A 15,762-nucleotide genomic window follows, 5' to 3' on the forward strand; every position below is an offset into this window, starting at 1 on the left:
TTATAGCCCGTGTCCTTTGTCAGTTCAAAGTACATTTATTATCAAAGTATGTATGCCATATACAACATCGAGATCCATCTTCTTGCAGGCAGCCATAAAACAAAGAAATACAATAGAATTGATGAAACCCAGTCATGCATATGCATCCATTATGGGAACAAAAGAGCAAATTGTGCAAACAATTTTTAAAAAGGTAAACAATCCACAAAATATATTTTCAGTAGTACTGTAATTAGAACAGTACAGGTCAGGAGCAGACCCCCCCCCCCCCCCCCCCCCGCATCCACAGTGTTGTGCAAAACCAATTAAAGTAGTAACAATACAGGCAACTAAACTGATTCCTTCTGCCTCAACAAAGTTCATGTGTTTCAATTTTCACCGTATTCATGTGCCTATCTAACTGTCTCCTTAAAGTCCCTAAAGTATCTTGCGCTACCACCACCTTGGGTGGCACAACCCAGGAACCTGCCACTTTTTTTTTAATTATTAAATAAATAAAGTCCCTTCACATCTCCTTTGAACTTAACTGCTCTCACTTTAAATGTATGCCCTCTGCTATCAGACATTTCAACTCTGGGAGTGGGGTGGGAAGATAATGTCTGTACACTGTCCCTCATACATTTATATAGGATCTTCCTTCAATTTCCTCTGCTCCAAAGAAAACACCAGCTTGTGCAATCTTACATTATAGCACAAGCAATCTGATTAGGACTGCATTCTAGTAAACTTCTGCACCCTCTAAACCTCAGATAGGGATCCTATAGTAGGAAGACTAGAACTATATGCAATATTCCAGATGCAGTCTAGCTGGAGTTTTATAAAGCTGCAACATAATTTTGAAATCAATACCTTGACTAATAAAGGCAAGCATGCCATATGCTTTCTTAACCACCCTATCAGTCTTTGTAGCCGCTTAAAGGGAGCTATAAATTTGGATCCCTCTGCTCACGAGCACTGTCAAAGATTTTGCCCTTGATGGTGTATTATTTCTATGTTTGTCCTACCAAGGGCAACACTTCACATTTGACTGGGTTAAACTCCATCTGCAATTTCTCCACCCATATTTGCAATTGATAAATATCCATCTTTGCCAGTCTCCTCACAACACCACCAAACATATCTGCAAACTTACTAACCAGCCTATCTACATTTTCATCCACTTCATTTATATACATCACAAACAACTGATGTCCCAGTACAGATCTCTGCTGAACAGCACTAATCACAGAGCTCCAGCTAGAATAAGTCCCCATCAACCACTACCTTATGTTTCCTATGGGCAAGCCAGTTCTGAATCCAAATGCTGTTCATGTATTGACCTTTTCATTCCTGGGATCATTCTTGTTATCCTCCTCTATACCCTCTCCAATACCAGCACATCTCTTGGAAAAGGGACTGATAACAATACTTAATGATCTGATCTTTCCAATGTCTTCTAAAGCCCCAGCATTACATTCTTTATTTTGTATTCTAGACCTCTCAAAATGTAACTTTGCATTTGCCTTCCTTTCCATCAACCCAACCTGCAAGTTAACCTTTAGGGAATGCTGTAGGAGGACTTCCAAGTCCCTTTGTGACATTGATGCTTGGAATTGCTCCCCATTTAGAAAATAGTCTACAGCTTTATTCCTTCTGTCAAAGTACATGACCTCACTCTTTCTTACATTATACTCCATCTGCTACTTTGTCCATTCTAACAACCTGCTGAAACTCTGCAGACGTCCTGCTTCTTCAGTACGACCTGCCCTTCCACCTACCTATCTTTGTTTCGTATGCAAACTTGGCCACAAAGCAATCAATTCCTTCATCCAAGTAACTGACAAATGTGCAAAGAATTGGTCACAAAACCAACCCCTGCTGCACACCACTAATCACCGGCACGGACTTTATTTACTATTTGCTTGAGACCTCATCCTTAATAGACTGGTATATATTTTTTCAGTCGTCAGGAACCATTCCAGACTCTAGTAATTCTTGAAAGATCATTACTAATGCCTCCAGGATCTTTACATACCTCTGGCAGAACCCTGGTAAGTAGTAACAGCAATGGCACTCGTTCATCTGCCATTTCTTTATTTCTAGCATTATTTCTCAATGGTCCAATATCCACTCTAATCACTCTTATATATCTGGGGGTAAAGAACTTACTGTATCGTCTTACATTGGTAGCATATCTTCATATTTCATCTTTTCATTTTTTCCAAGTTTCCCGATCTTTTACCTTCCACTATTTTTTACTGTATTATATACTTTCTCTTGCTCTTATTAAGCTTTTGGCTTCTCTTGTCAGCCATGATTGCCTCATTCTTCCTTTGGAATGCTTCATCATTGGGATGTATCCTTCCTGCAAATTTCCCCCATAAACACCAGCCATTGCTGTTTTGCAGTCATACCTACTCATGTCCCCATAAGAGACAACTTATGTCTCTGTAATTCCCTTTATTCTGGTATAGTGCTGATAACAATTTTTGCTGTTACTCAAACTGCAGGGTGAATTATATTATGATCACTGTCACTTAAGGTTGTTAATCAAATCTGGGTCATTGCATAACACCAAATTTGGAATTGTCATCAAGTGGGCTCAACCACAAGCTGTTGTAGAAAGCTATTGAGTAGGTTTTTACAAATTCTCTTAAGATCCTTCAACCTGATTTTCCCAATCTACCCACATATTGAAATCCCCCATTGCAATATTATTGCAACATTTTTATCTCCCATTGTAATTTGTAGCCCATGACCTGGCCACTGTTTGGAGGCCTGTCTATAACTTCCATCAAGGTCTTTTTACCCTTGCAGTTTATTAACTTTACCCACAATAACCTACATCATCTGGTCCTATGTCACCTCAAAGGTTTTGATTATTTTTACCAACAGATCCACCCCAGCCCTTCTACCTAACTTGCCTGTCCTTTCAATACAACGTGTATCCTTTGATGTTAAGCACCCAACCATGATTTTCGTTCAGCCATGTTTGTGATATCCATGACACTTGCCATCTCAACTGCACTCCAAGATCTACCTTATTCTGTATATTGCATGAATTCAAGTATAACACCTTCAGTCTTGACATCACCTTTTTGATTTTAGCCCATTACATTTTAACTCATCACGCTGCCAATTTGCCCTATTACCTGGCTGTCCTCAGTCTTAAGACACACTACATCTAGTCGTATACCAACTGCCCCATCCTCAGCCCTATCACTCTGGTTCCCAATCCCCTGCCAAATTAGTTTAAAACCTCTCCAATAGCTCTAGCAAAACTGCTCACAAGGATATTGGCCCCCTTCAGGTTCAGGTGTAACCCACCCTTTTCGTAGCTTCTCCAGAAGAGATCACATGATCTAGAATTCCATTAACCCTATCTCCTGCACCAGTTCTAAAGGCACGCAGTCATTTGCCAATTCATCCTAATCTTGCCCTTTCTGGCAAGTGGCACAAGCAACAATCCAGAGATTATACCCTGAAGGTCCTGTTTTTCTGCTTTCTGCCTAGCTCCCAATATACTCTTCAGGATCATCTTCCTTTTCTTGCCAATGTAGTTGGTACCAATATATGCCATGACTTCTGGCTGTTCACCCTCCCCCCTTTCAAATACCATAGATCCAATTTATGACATCCCTGACCCAGGCAACATACCATTTGGGAGCCTTTCACATGCACAGAATCTGCTTTCTGCTCCTCTACTTATGGAATCCCCTAACTACTGCTCTGCTTTCACCCCTTTGCTCCTTTCTGCCCCCCCCCCCCCCCAGCCTCAGTGCTGGAGACCTGGTCACTGCAGCTTTCCCTTGTTGCGCTGTTTGCCCCCTCCACTGAAAGTTGTAAACTATTATCAAGGAAAATTGGTACAGGGTTACACCACACTGGCTGCCTATTTCCTTTACCTCTTCTGACAGTCTCTTAAGGAGATACTGGGAGGTAATTACCCTTATCTATTACCACCTCATTTTCCTGTATGAGCCTGAGGTCATCCAGCTGCAACTCAATGCATTTATACCACTAACTCTGAACACATTCTCTCTGAACTAGCTAGAATATGTACTAACAGAAGGGGTGGGTGTGGGGAAGCTTACTCAACTCTTCAGAGCCTTGCCCAAGTGTGTTCTCACCTGAACCTGTTGAGCCAAAGCCACACCACTCTAACCCTGGTCCACTCTTTCAACTAGCTGAGAGAAGAATTTGCTTAAACTCTAGGGTAGTTGATTGTAACCCATATTGCAATATGTTTTAAATTCACTTTTCTAAGTAGAATGCTATTTTCCTGTTCACACTCCATACTGCACAATTCCTTGTGCAAGGGTCTTACTGCAGCTAATTTTCGATGCATTTTGATTGTGTCAACAGCTTCCAACTGGATAACAATCTTCCAGCTGCTGTCTCCTTTTGAGGCTATCATATCTGGAATTCTGTTCAAGGTTGCTTGTTGTAATTTTCATAGTTGCACAATATCAAATGCATCTACTCAGTATTCACCAATGAAAATGGTCATGAGTACAATCCCTCCAGAGATTTGAATGCAGATTCTGAGCTAACGTTCTAAGTCTCATGTCTCAAAGTGACTTGGGAGTCCTTTTGCAAGATTCCCTGAAGGTGAACTTGCACGTTGAGTCAGTGGTAAGGAAAGCAAATGCAATGTTAGCATTTATTTCGAGAGGACTAGAATATAAAAACAACAATGTAATGCTGAGGCTTAAAAGGCATTGATCAGACTGCACTTTTTTGAGTAATGTGAGCAGTTTTGGGCCCCTCATCTAAGAAAAGATATCGTGAGAATCCAGAGGAGGTTCAGGAGAATGATCCCAGGAATAAAAGGTTAATGTATGAGGAGTCTCCGGGCCTGTATTCACTGAAGTTTAAAAGAATGAGGGGAAATCTCATTGAAACCTATCAAATATTGAAAGATCTAGAGAGAGTGGATGTGGAGCGGCTGTTTCCTATAATGCACAGCCTCAGAACAGAGGGACATCCATTTAGAAGAGAGATGAGGAATTTATTTCGCCAGAGGGTTGAATTAATTGCCACAAAGGGCTATTGAGGCCAAGTCATTGGGTACATTTAAAGCAGATTGTTAGTTTCTTGATTAAGTCATGGTATCAGGTTACAAGGAGAAGGTAGGACGATAAGGTTGAGAGAGAGATAAATCAGCCACAATGGAATGGCGGAGCAGTCTTGATGGGTCAATTGGCCTAATTCAGCTCCTATGTCTTAAGATATTAAGAAGTGGTATTTCTCCTGGAGTCTGAGCTAATATTTATCCTCCATAACCATTAATAAAAGACTGTTTTGTATGGTGTTCCATTCCAGGGTGCTGAAAGAAATGGTGGCAGTTCCAGTACATGCAGTTGTGATAATTTACCAAAGTTCTCTGAGTAGGTCCTGGGGCAGATTGGAAGATGGTGAATGTCACACCCCTGTTTAAAGAAAACTGCATGTCGGCATAAGATGGTTAACTATAGGCCAGTTAGCTGTAAGCTTCAATAGTCAGGAAAATGCTTGAAGTTGTTGTAAGGAAGAAATAGACATATGGATTGAAGTGGTTCCATCAGGCATACGCAACATGGGCAGATCCTATTTGACAAACCTACTGAAGTTCTTTGAGGATATAATAAGTAGAGTGGATAGAGGGGAACAGATGGATGTTGTATGCATGCATTTCCAGATGGCATTTGATAACTTTCTGCATAAAAGATTTATCAATAAGGATGCATGGAGTTCAGGATAATGTATTAGCATGGATAGAGGAATGGCTAAGGAATCAAAGGCAGATGTATGGGATAAACAACACACAGACAATACCAAGCTCTTCTTCCATCACCTCCATCTCAGAGCCCACTTCTTTGGCAAGAATTCCCCACCCCACACTGATGGCCCCTTCTTCCACCTCCAATCCTCCTCCTCCTCTTGGACACCCCTCTCTTGTTCTCTGCCTGCTCTGGAGTTTTTCATCTCCAAGTGCCAATAATACATCAACTTGCTTGACTTCAGCACTCCTCTCTCCTCTTCGAACCTTCTCCCTCAGGATTCACTGCCCTCCACTCTCTCCGCACCAGTCCCAACCTTACCATCAAACCCACCGGGGGGTGGTGATGTAATGTGGTGGACTGACCTCTACCAGAACCATCAGGACATTGTCTCTGACACCATCACCAACCTCATCAACTCTGGAGATCTTCCATCCACATCCACCAAACTCATAGTTCCCTTACCTCACACTGCTTGTTTCTACTTCGAACCTACCCAAGACCCACACACCTAACTGTCCAGGTAGGCCCATTGTCTCTGCCTACTCCCAGCCCACTAAATTGTGTCCACATACCTTGACTCCATTTTATCTCTCTTGGCTCAGTCCCTTCCACCTACATCGAAGATACTTCATGTGCTCTCAATCTCCTCAACAACTTCCAATTCCCTGGGCCTAATTGCCTCATTTTCATTATGGATGTCCAGTCCCTATTGATTATTATCTCCCATCAAGAAGGCCTTTAAAGCACTTTTGCCACACTGAGGCCACTCAGAATGGAGTAGCAGCACCTCCTATTCTCTCTAGTGTAGCCTACAAACTGATGATCTTCCACCTTCCAGTATTTTTTCCCTTCCCTTTTCTATTCCCCAGTCTGGCCTCTTACATCTCTTCTCCTTACCTGCCTATCACCTTTCCTGGTGCCCCTTCTTCTTCCCTTTCTCCTGTTGTCCACTCTCCTCTCCTATCAGATTCTTTCCTTGCCACCCCTTTACCTTTCCTACACACCTAGCTTCTCCTATCATCCTCCTTCCCCTCCCACCTTTTTATTCTTGCATCTTCCCCTTTCATTCTTGCATCTTCATCTTTCCTATCCAATCTCAGAACGGTTTCGGCCTGAAGCATCAATTGTATATTCATTTCCATAGGTGCTGTCTGACCTGCTGAGTTTCTGGGTGTGATCTTGAAGCCCTCCACTTCTTTCTTGACAACAGATCCAACCACTTTCCTTCCACCATAATCCTGGCAGAACTGGTCCTCACTCTCAACAATTTCTCTCTCAGTTCCTCCTACTTTCTCCAGACTCAACATGTAGCAACATATATCTGCATTGGCCCCAGCTTTGCCTGCCTTTTCATTGGCTACGTGGAACAGTCCATGTTACAAGTCTTCTCTGGTAATGCTCACCAACTCTTTCTCTACATTGATGACTGCATCAGTGCTGCTTCATGCACCTATGCTGGGCTTGATAATTGCATCAACTTTGCCTTCAACTTCCAGCCTTTGGATTCACTCAGTTCATTTCTGACACATTTCTCCCCTTTCTCAACTGTGCAGTCTCCACCACTGGAGAAAAATTGTCTACCAATATCTTTTATAAACCAACCTTGATATCTTGAATATTCCTCTTCCCAACCTATTTCCTGTAAAAATGCTATTCTTTTACTCAGTTTCCTTTGTCTCAGCCCCATCTGTTCATGGATGAGGTTTTCTTTTCCAACACATCAGAGATGACCTCCTCCTTCGAACGAGGTTTTCCTTCCTCCACCATTGATCTTGCCCTTACCTGCATCTCCTCTATTTACCAAACATCTATGCTCACTTTATCTTCCCTCTGTCTTAACAGGGATAGAGGTCTTCTTGACCTCATCTACCACCCCATTAGACTCCAACCACCATTCTCCCCAAATTCTGCCATCTTTAATGGGACTGTCATCAAACACATCTTTACCTCTTCCCACTCTCCTCCTTCTGCAGATATCCCTCTATGATTCCCTTGTCCATTCATCCCACCCCAGTAATCTCCCTCCAGGCACTTATCCCTGCAAGTGGCAGAAGTACTGCACCTGCCCATTAACCTCCTCCCTCACCTCCATTCAGGGCTCCAAAAAGTCCTTCCAGATGAGGCAACACTTCACCTGCAATCTGTGGGAGTCATCTACCACATCCAGTGCTCCCAATGTCAACTGCTCTACATTGGTGAGACCCATCAGTCCATCGGCAAAAAAGTGGAAATTTCTGGTGGCCAAATTTCATTTCCTATGCCTATTCCAATTCCAACATGTTAGTCCATGGCCTCCTCTTCTGCCATGATGAAGCCACTCTGAGGTTGGAGTAGTAATACTGTACCTGATATTCCATCTAGGTAGCCTCTAATCTGATGGCATTAACATTGATTTCTCTCATTTCTAATAATTTTTGCCCCTCCCCATTCCCTCTACTTCATGTTCCCACTCTGGGCTCTTCTCTCTTCTCCTCAGCTATCTATCACCTCTACCTGATGCCCCTCCTCCTTCCCTTTTTCCTATGGTTCACTCTCCTCTCCTATCAGATTCCTTCCTCTTCAGCCCTTTGCATTTTCCACTTATCAACTCCCGGCTTCTTACTTCATCCCCCACCCACCTGGCTTCAACTATCACCTTCTAGCTTGTCCTCCTTCCCCACCCACCACCTTCTTATTCTGGCTTCTTCAGTCTTCCTTTCCAATCCTGCAGAAGAGTCTCAGCCCAAAACATCAACTTTTTATTCATTTCCACAGCTGCTGCCTGGCCTGCTGAGTTCCTCCAGTATTTTGTGCGCTGCTCTGGTTTTCCAGCATCTCTTGTGTATATGAGTTGGAATAAATGGGCATTTCTCTGACTGGCAGCAATGAATGGAAAGCCACAAGGATCAGTGGTAGGCCCACAACAGTTCATGATATACAGCGATGAATTGGAAGAGGGAACCATTTCACTTTATAGCACCAGCTATCAGATGAAGGTTCAATTCCCACTACTCTGTAAGCAGTTTTGTACTTTCTACCTGTGTCTAAGAGGGTCTTCCAGGTGCTCAGGTTTCCCGCCACATTCCAAAGACCATGCGGGTTAGGATTAGTAAACTGGGGGTACACTATGCTGGCACTGGAATCACAGCGCCTCTTCCAGGCTTGCCCCAGTACATCCTCGGACTGTGTTGCTCATTGATGCAAATGACACGTTTCGATGTACATGTGACAAATAAAGCTAATCTTTAAATCTTCAAATTTGCTGATAACACTAAACTGAGCGCAAAAGCAATTTGTGCAGCAGATACAAGCAATAGATGGGTTAAGTGAGTGGACAAAGGTCTGGCAAATGGAGTAGAACATGGTCTTTGCAAGGTCATCCACTTTGGAAGGAAAATTAAAACACCAGAGTATTATTTAAAAGATGAAAAATTGCTGCATGCTGTTGTGTAGGGGGACTTGGGTGTGCTGGTACATAAATCATAAGATTGGTTTGCAGGTGCAACAGTTTATCAAGAGGAAAAATGGAATGTTGCCCTTCATTTCTGGAGGGTTTGAATTTACGGACAACTAGAAGAAGAATTGACTAATTGTAAAATTTTCTCCCACTGCTCAGTGGGTACAAGACAATGAAGGTATTTTTCCCATTCCTTCTTAATTTTTCCTGATCCTTCTGGCTGTATTTTCATGATCATATTATAGATGGTGGCTACTAAACCCTTCTGGCAATGATTCAGAGCTAAAAAAAATTCCGTAATGTCCATTGGACATAATTTCGGAAAAAACTAACGTTATTCAAGAAATTTCTAACTTACAAGTTATCTAAAAAAATGAGTTTTGGGCAAATTATATTTATTAGCTGTTCAAAGGACAAAACTATTGTCTAAAAAAAACACAAAAACATGTCATACCTTTTGTTTTCCATAAAACAAAGGCTTGATCCATAAAAGAGGGCCAAAAAAAAAACATGCCTTAATACAATTTAAGGTTGTACATGGGGCTCACATGTCTAAGGATAAACTTGCTCGATTTTATTCTTTTGTTAATCCAACCTGTGACAGATGTCATTCTGAAGTTGCTTCATTGACCCATATGTTTTGGTCTTGCCCCTGCTTGCAAAATTATTGGAAAGATATTTTTGGTATTATTTCAAAAGTTCTGAATATTAAATTGCAACCGCATCCTATTACTGCAATTTTTGGTTTACCAATGGTGGATAATAGTTGTTTATCCCCCCTCAGCTCGGCGGATGATTGCATTTGTTACGTTAATGGCTAGAAGATCTATCCTATTGAATTGGAAAGAAATTAATCCTCCAACCATATTTCAGTGGTTTTCTCAAACTATTTGTTTGAGTTTAGAAAAAAATTAGAATTGTTGTTTTTGACCCTTCAATTAAATTTGAAGAAACTTGGAGACCATTTATTCAACGTTTTCATATGAGCTAAACTGACTTTTCCTAAACCTTATTTTTATTATCCTTAATTATTTGGATGGAGGTGCGGAGTTATTGACGCTGCTGTGTATATTTGACATAATACAATGGCCCATGTTGGTTAGATTGATTTTTGGAGGGTTTTTTTTTTCTTATTTACTCCTTTTTTTGTAATTACTATGAGTTTGGGAGGTTATTATATATGGATTATCATCTATTTATGTTTATATTTTAACCTATTAATTATGTATTCTCAAATTCTCTGTATCTATGTTTCTCTTATGTTTGTTTAAAATTAATAAAAAGATATAAAAAGAAAAGAAAGAATTTAAGGGCAACAAGGTTATGCTACAGCTTTGCAGAGTACTGGTCAAGTCATGCTTGCAGTCCTGGTCTCTCTATTTGAGGAAGGTATATTTGCTTTGCAGAGGAGGTGGGGCGGTGGGGGGGTGGTTGCAGTATGTGGAAAGATTGATTTGCAGAGGAGCATAGTTGTTACAATGCAGAAACATGAGAGGAGAGCCTATAGAAATGTATATAATTATTAAAGGGACGCACAAGACAGATTCAGGTATTTCCTCTGGTAAGTGAGACCAGTACTAGGGGACATAGCCTCAGGATTCAGAGGAACTGGTTTTGGACAACAATGAGGAAAGACACAACTAGATAGATTTTTGCATAGCAGGGGAATTGAAGGTTTGTGGGGAAAAGGCAGATGGAATCAAGTCCATGACCAGATCAGCCATGAGCTTATTGAATGGCAGAGCAGGTTTAATGGACCAGGTGGCCAACTCCTATTTCTACTTCTTATGTTCTTCAATGACTTAAAACTATTGCATTGTATGTCTTTTTCTTTCTAACCACATAGGGTTTTCCTTTATTTGTTAGTTCAGTATCTGATCTGCTAAGTGAAACAATAGCACAGTTATAAATGTCATTTTTAATCATTGCTGGTCCTTACTGCAGAGCACTGCAAGGCTATTGGAAACAGTTTTCAAAGTGGCCTCATTGTGGCAGTAGAGGCCATGGACCGACACATCAGATTGGGAATGCGAAGTCGGAATTAAAACCGAAATTCCCACCTGTTGTAGTAGACAGAGTGAAGGTGCTCAAAAGTTCACAGTTTCATGTACCATTCACAAATGTACCAGTCTCATTCACAAATCTGTGCTTGTTGACTTACACTGCCTCCATTTAAGAAATTCCTGAATTTTGAAAGTTTTAATTTTCAATTCCATCCATTACCTTGCCCATTCCTTACTTTTCTGCTTCACAACTATAATGCTGGACCTGCTTTAGCATTTTGCTCATCCGCTAATATATTTTCTCAGCTGTACACCTGGTGACTAAGGTCTTAAACTGTGGAATTTCTTCCCAGAGTCCACCCACATTGCTATATATATTACTCCTTTCTCTAAGACTCTTCTGAGAACTCACTTTACAGTTTGACCAAATGCTTGGTCATCTGCCTGTGTGTCTACTTGCTTGGCAGCAGTTTTTTGAAAATATTTTCCTTTAAGTCCTTTTGCTATGCATTGGCTGGGTGCTACATGAATTAATCCAAGCAAGCATGTAATGTTGAGCCTTTATAAAGCACGGGTGAGGCTTCATTTGGAGTATTGTGAGCAGCTTTGGGCCCCTTATCTAAGTAAGGATGTGCTAACTTTGGAGAGGGTTCAAAGGAGATTCACAGAAATTATTCCAGGATTGAACGGCTTGTCATATGAAGAGTGTTTGATGGCTCTGGGCCTCCACTCACAGGAATTCAGAAGAACGAGGGGTGATCCAATTGAAACCTATCAAATGTTGAAAGGTTTCCTCGATGGAGTGGATGTGGAGAGGATGTTTCTTATATTGGGGAAGTCTAGGACCAAAGGACACAGCCTCAGAATAGAGGATGTCCTTTTAGAATGGATAGGAGGAGAAATTTCTTTAGCCAGATAGTGCTGAATCTGTGGAATTCTCTGCCACAGGCAGCTGTGGAGGCCACATCTTTGGATATATTTAAGGTGGAGGTTGATAGGTTCTTGATTAGTCTGGGCATGAAGGGATACAGGGAGAAGATAGGAGATTGGGTCTGAGAGGGAAAATGGATCAGCCATGATGAAATGGTTGGAGCAGACTAAATGGGTCAAATGGCTCAATTCTGCTCCTATACCTTATGATCTGGAAACAGGTCACTTACAGTTCTGAGTTGGTGCTTATTCTGTTGATCCTGCTGAAAGACAAGTCAGTACCTATTTGATTCACAATCAAATGCACCATATTAGGAAATACTAGTTCTACAAAATCTATCATTTCTGAAGCCAAGGAAAATAAACACAGCATTTTGTTTGAAAGTTAATTTTTAAAATGGTATCAGAAAATTCCATACAATTGAGCAGAAGTTAAACTGTTTACAAAAGAGTACATCTGCATGAAGGATATTTGAGAGTCACAAATTGTCTGACATTCAGTAGGTATCGCCTCCCCTGTCCCTTTATTGCAAGAGGGAACATCTGTCCATAAGGCTTTGTGGTAATTTTTACAGTAATTTTACAAAAAAACCTTTTTCTGTATTTGGAGAAACCAATGTTCACAATTGAATATACCCAGTGAGTTATTTCAATACTGTATTTAATTAAAAATATTATTTCATGCCATTTCTAAGTTGGCTTTCAGAATGGATAGTTCCAGTTGGGTTTTTAAACCAGTTGACCCAACTAAGAGTTTTGGTAAATAGGTTAATAATGGATTACAGTTCTTTAAAAAGTTTATAGACTCAAGACTGATAAGTGGGTGCCACTTAACAACATTACAGATAGAATGCATCTGGTAAATAAGAATCTCACAAGAAATTTTTAGAAGATTAAAATTGACCAAATAAAACCAGAAGGTAAACATCATGCATTTTCCGTAGTCTATACATAACTGTTAAAGGAATGACAATCAATGTAACAGTAATTTTTCCAAGGGCAATAGGATTTGACTTATTTTTGGCCCCATTCAGTAGGAAAAGATGGATGTAGTAAAGGTTCAGGACAGGTAGGAAATCCCAGGAGATTTAGAAGTCATCAGCTAGAAAAGAATCAAGGAAGGGAATTAGTTGATATTGAAAAATAGTAGCGGAAAGTAAGTGTAAAATTGTGTGTGTGGATGAGTTTGCAAATTTACTTTCAGAGAAGTAGTGCATAAGTTTAACTCTTACTTTCAATGGTGAGAATACAAGTGCTTGCAGCTGTTCCTCTGGTGTTGACAGCCTTACACATGTATTCTCCTTCATCTTCAGGAAAGGTCTCGGGCAGGTAAAGGCAGTACGTTTCTCCCCTCTCAATGTATTGATAATCCTCACAGTCCTGTAGCATTTCTCCCTCGAACCACCACGTGACCTCCGGAGTGGGTTCACCGAGTATTTTCACAGTGAACCTTACTGGCTCACCGTCCACAACCGATGTGTTCTTGAGAGGTTTCTTGAACCATGGAGCTCCAGATCGAATGAGTTCATCCACGTCATCTTCACAAGTTGATCCATTAACGATACTTCCTTCCTCCTCCTCCTCCTCTTCATCTCCTTTCTACAGATACATTAGGAGATAACTTTTTAATTTAATGTTTTGGGTCATCCTGCACAAATTTATTGTTTGAGTTTTTAACCCAGTGTTAAAAATTAAGCCTCCCTTAATCTTGAGGTGTCCTGAAATATATCAAGTCTTTTTTTTTATTACAATGAAGGTGGCTGAGGAACAAAATGGATTATTAATTCCATGCTTTGCACATAAAACCATAATTGTTTGTGCGTTCAACTGAATTTGATCCATGAAAAATTTCCATTTGAGTTTATAAGCTAGCTATACAAGACCTTGGCCAGACCCCGCTTGGAGGACTGTGTTCAGTTCTGGTCACCTCACTACAGAAAGGATGTGGGAAACTATAGAGAGAGTGTAGAGGAGATTTACAAGGACGTTGCCAGGATTGGAGAGCATGCCTTATGAGAATAGGTTGAACCTTTTCTCCTTAGAGCAATAGAGGTGTACACAAGGTGTACAAGACTTTGTTCATGTGGATAGCCAGAGGCTTTTTCCCAGGGCTGAAATGGCTAACATGAGGGGGCATAGTTTTAAGGTGCTTGGAAATAGGTACCGAGGGAATGTCAAGGGTATGTTTTTCCACACAGAGAGTGGTGGATGTGTGGAATGCACTGCTGGCAGTGGTAGTGGAAGCAGATGCATTAAAGGCTTTTAAGAGCCTCTTAGACAAGTACATGGAACTTAGTAAAATAGAGGGCTATGTGCTAGGGAAATTCTAGGCAGTTTCTAGAGTAGGTTATGTGGTTGGCACAACATTGTGGGCTGAAGGGCCTGTAATGTGCTGTAGATTACTATGTTCTCTGTTTATCTGTCTTACCCTATAATGCAGCTGAACTATTGGACTCGTAGATTTTGTGATAACAAGTTTTCCATTGTGACTTCTGAATAAAAGTTTTATTCTGAATTTCCATAAGACTATAAGACATAGGAGCAGAATTAGGCCATTTAGCCCATCAAGTCTGATCCACCACTCCACCATGGCTGATGTATTATTCCTCTCAACCCCATACTCCTGCCATTTCCCTGTAACCTTTGACATCCTTACTAATCTAAAACCTATCAACCTCTGGTTTAAACAAACCCAATGATTTCCACAGTCATCTGTTGCAATAAATTCCACAGATTCACCACCCTCCAGTGAAAGAAATTCCTCTTCTCTGTTCCAAAGGGACATTCCTCTATTCCAGGGGTTCCCAACCTTTTTTATGCCATGGACCAATACCATTAAGCCCAGGTTGGGAACCCCTGCTCTATTCCAAGGCTGTACCCACTGGTCCTAGACTCTCCCGCTATAGGGAACATCCTCTCCACGCCCAACCTGTCTACTTATTTCAGCCTGATTTATTCATGATTCAGTTATGTTTTGGCTTTCCCAATAAACAGAAACATTTCAAATCACACATCCTGTCAAGAATCTTGCAAGAACTTGAACCATTCTGTTACAGAGTGCAGCCAAAAGCTTTTATCTTTCATTCTGCAGGATGTTAAATCTATAACTTATTTCTTTTGGAAATGACATGTGATATACCTTTTGCAAAGCTGCATCTATTTCCTTCTGCTCAAATTGCATCCGCTGACGTTTCTGTTCTTCGATTCTTCTCCTTTCCTCGTCCTCTCTGGCTTTAGCCATTTGCTCAAAGCGTGCTCGCATGTCTACTTTGTGAGTAAATGGAGGATTGTCTCTCTTGGGCTCCTTTACTTCCTCTATTTCATCCTGCAAAGCATAAAATATTATTGAATCAGCACCTTGTGTTACAAAGGACTCAAACTTTTGCTTGAATAATTTGTCCAAAGTAAACTTGCACATCAACCCTCAGAGACAGGCACATGGACGATGGAAAAATGGAGGGGTATGTAGCAGGGAAGGGGTAAATTGATCTTAAAGTGGGTTAAGCACAACATTGTAGATTGAAGGACCTGGACTGTCCCATAACATTGAATGTTCTGTATTTCATAGACACTGCCTGACGTTCCTCCAGCATTTTGTGTGTGTTATATAGTATTTACATTACTCTCTTTAATGAACTCAGAAAAAGAT

The 15,762-nt window shown here is 40.9% G+C and overlaps 1 protein-coding gene across 3 annotated transcripts in view; it reads right to left on the bottom strand.

The window, feature by feature from the left end:
- Positions 1 to 12,478: 12,478 nt before the first annotated feature.
- The window catches only part of nexn (nexilin (F actin binding protein)), an 81,236-nt gene continuing 77,952 nt past the window's right edge, over positions 12,479 to 15,762 (bottom strand). For 2 of the 3 annotated variants that reach the window (XM_059983779.1, XM_059983777.1), the window contains 2 exons: positions 15,253 to 15,438; positions 12,479 to 13,712 (listed from right to left, as the gene is read on the bottom strand). In XM_059983779.1, coding sequence (XP_059839762.1) covers positions 13,335 to 13,712; positions 15,253 to 15,438 — 564 coding nt within the window. In that variant the 3' untranslated portion in view covers positions 12,479 to 13,334. The remainder of the gene's footprint in view (positions 13,713 to 15,252; positions 15,439 to 15,762) is intronic. The other variant, XM_059983778.1, reaches the window with a different exon arrangement.

This window comes from Hypanus sabinus, chromosome 11 (genome assembly GCF_030144855.1).
Source record: "Hypanus sabinus isolate sHypSab1 chromosome 11, sHypSab1.hap1, whole genome shotgun sequence".
Taxonomy (NCBI): Eukaryota; Metazoa; Chordata; class Chondrichthyes; order Myliobatiformes; family Dasyatidae; genus Hypanus; species Hypanus sabinus.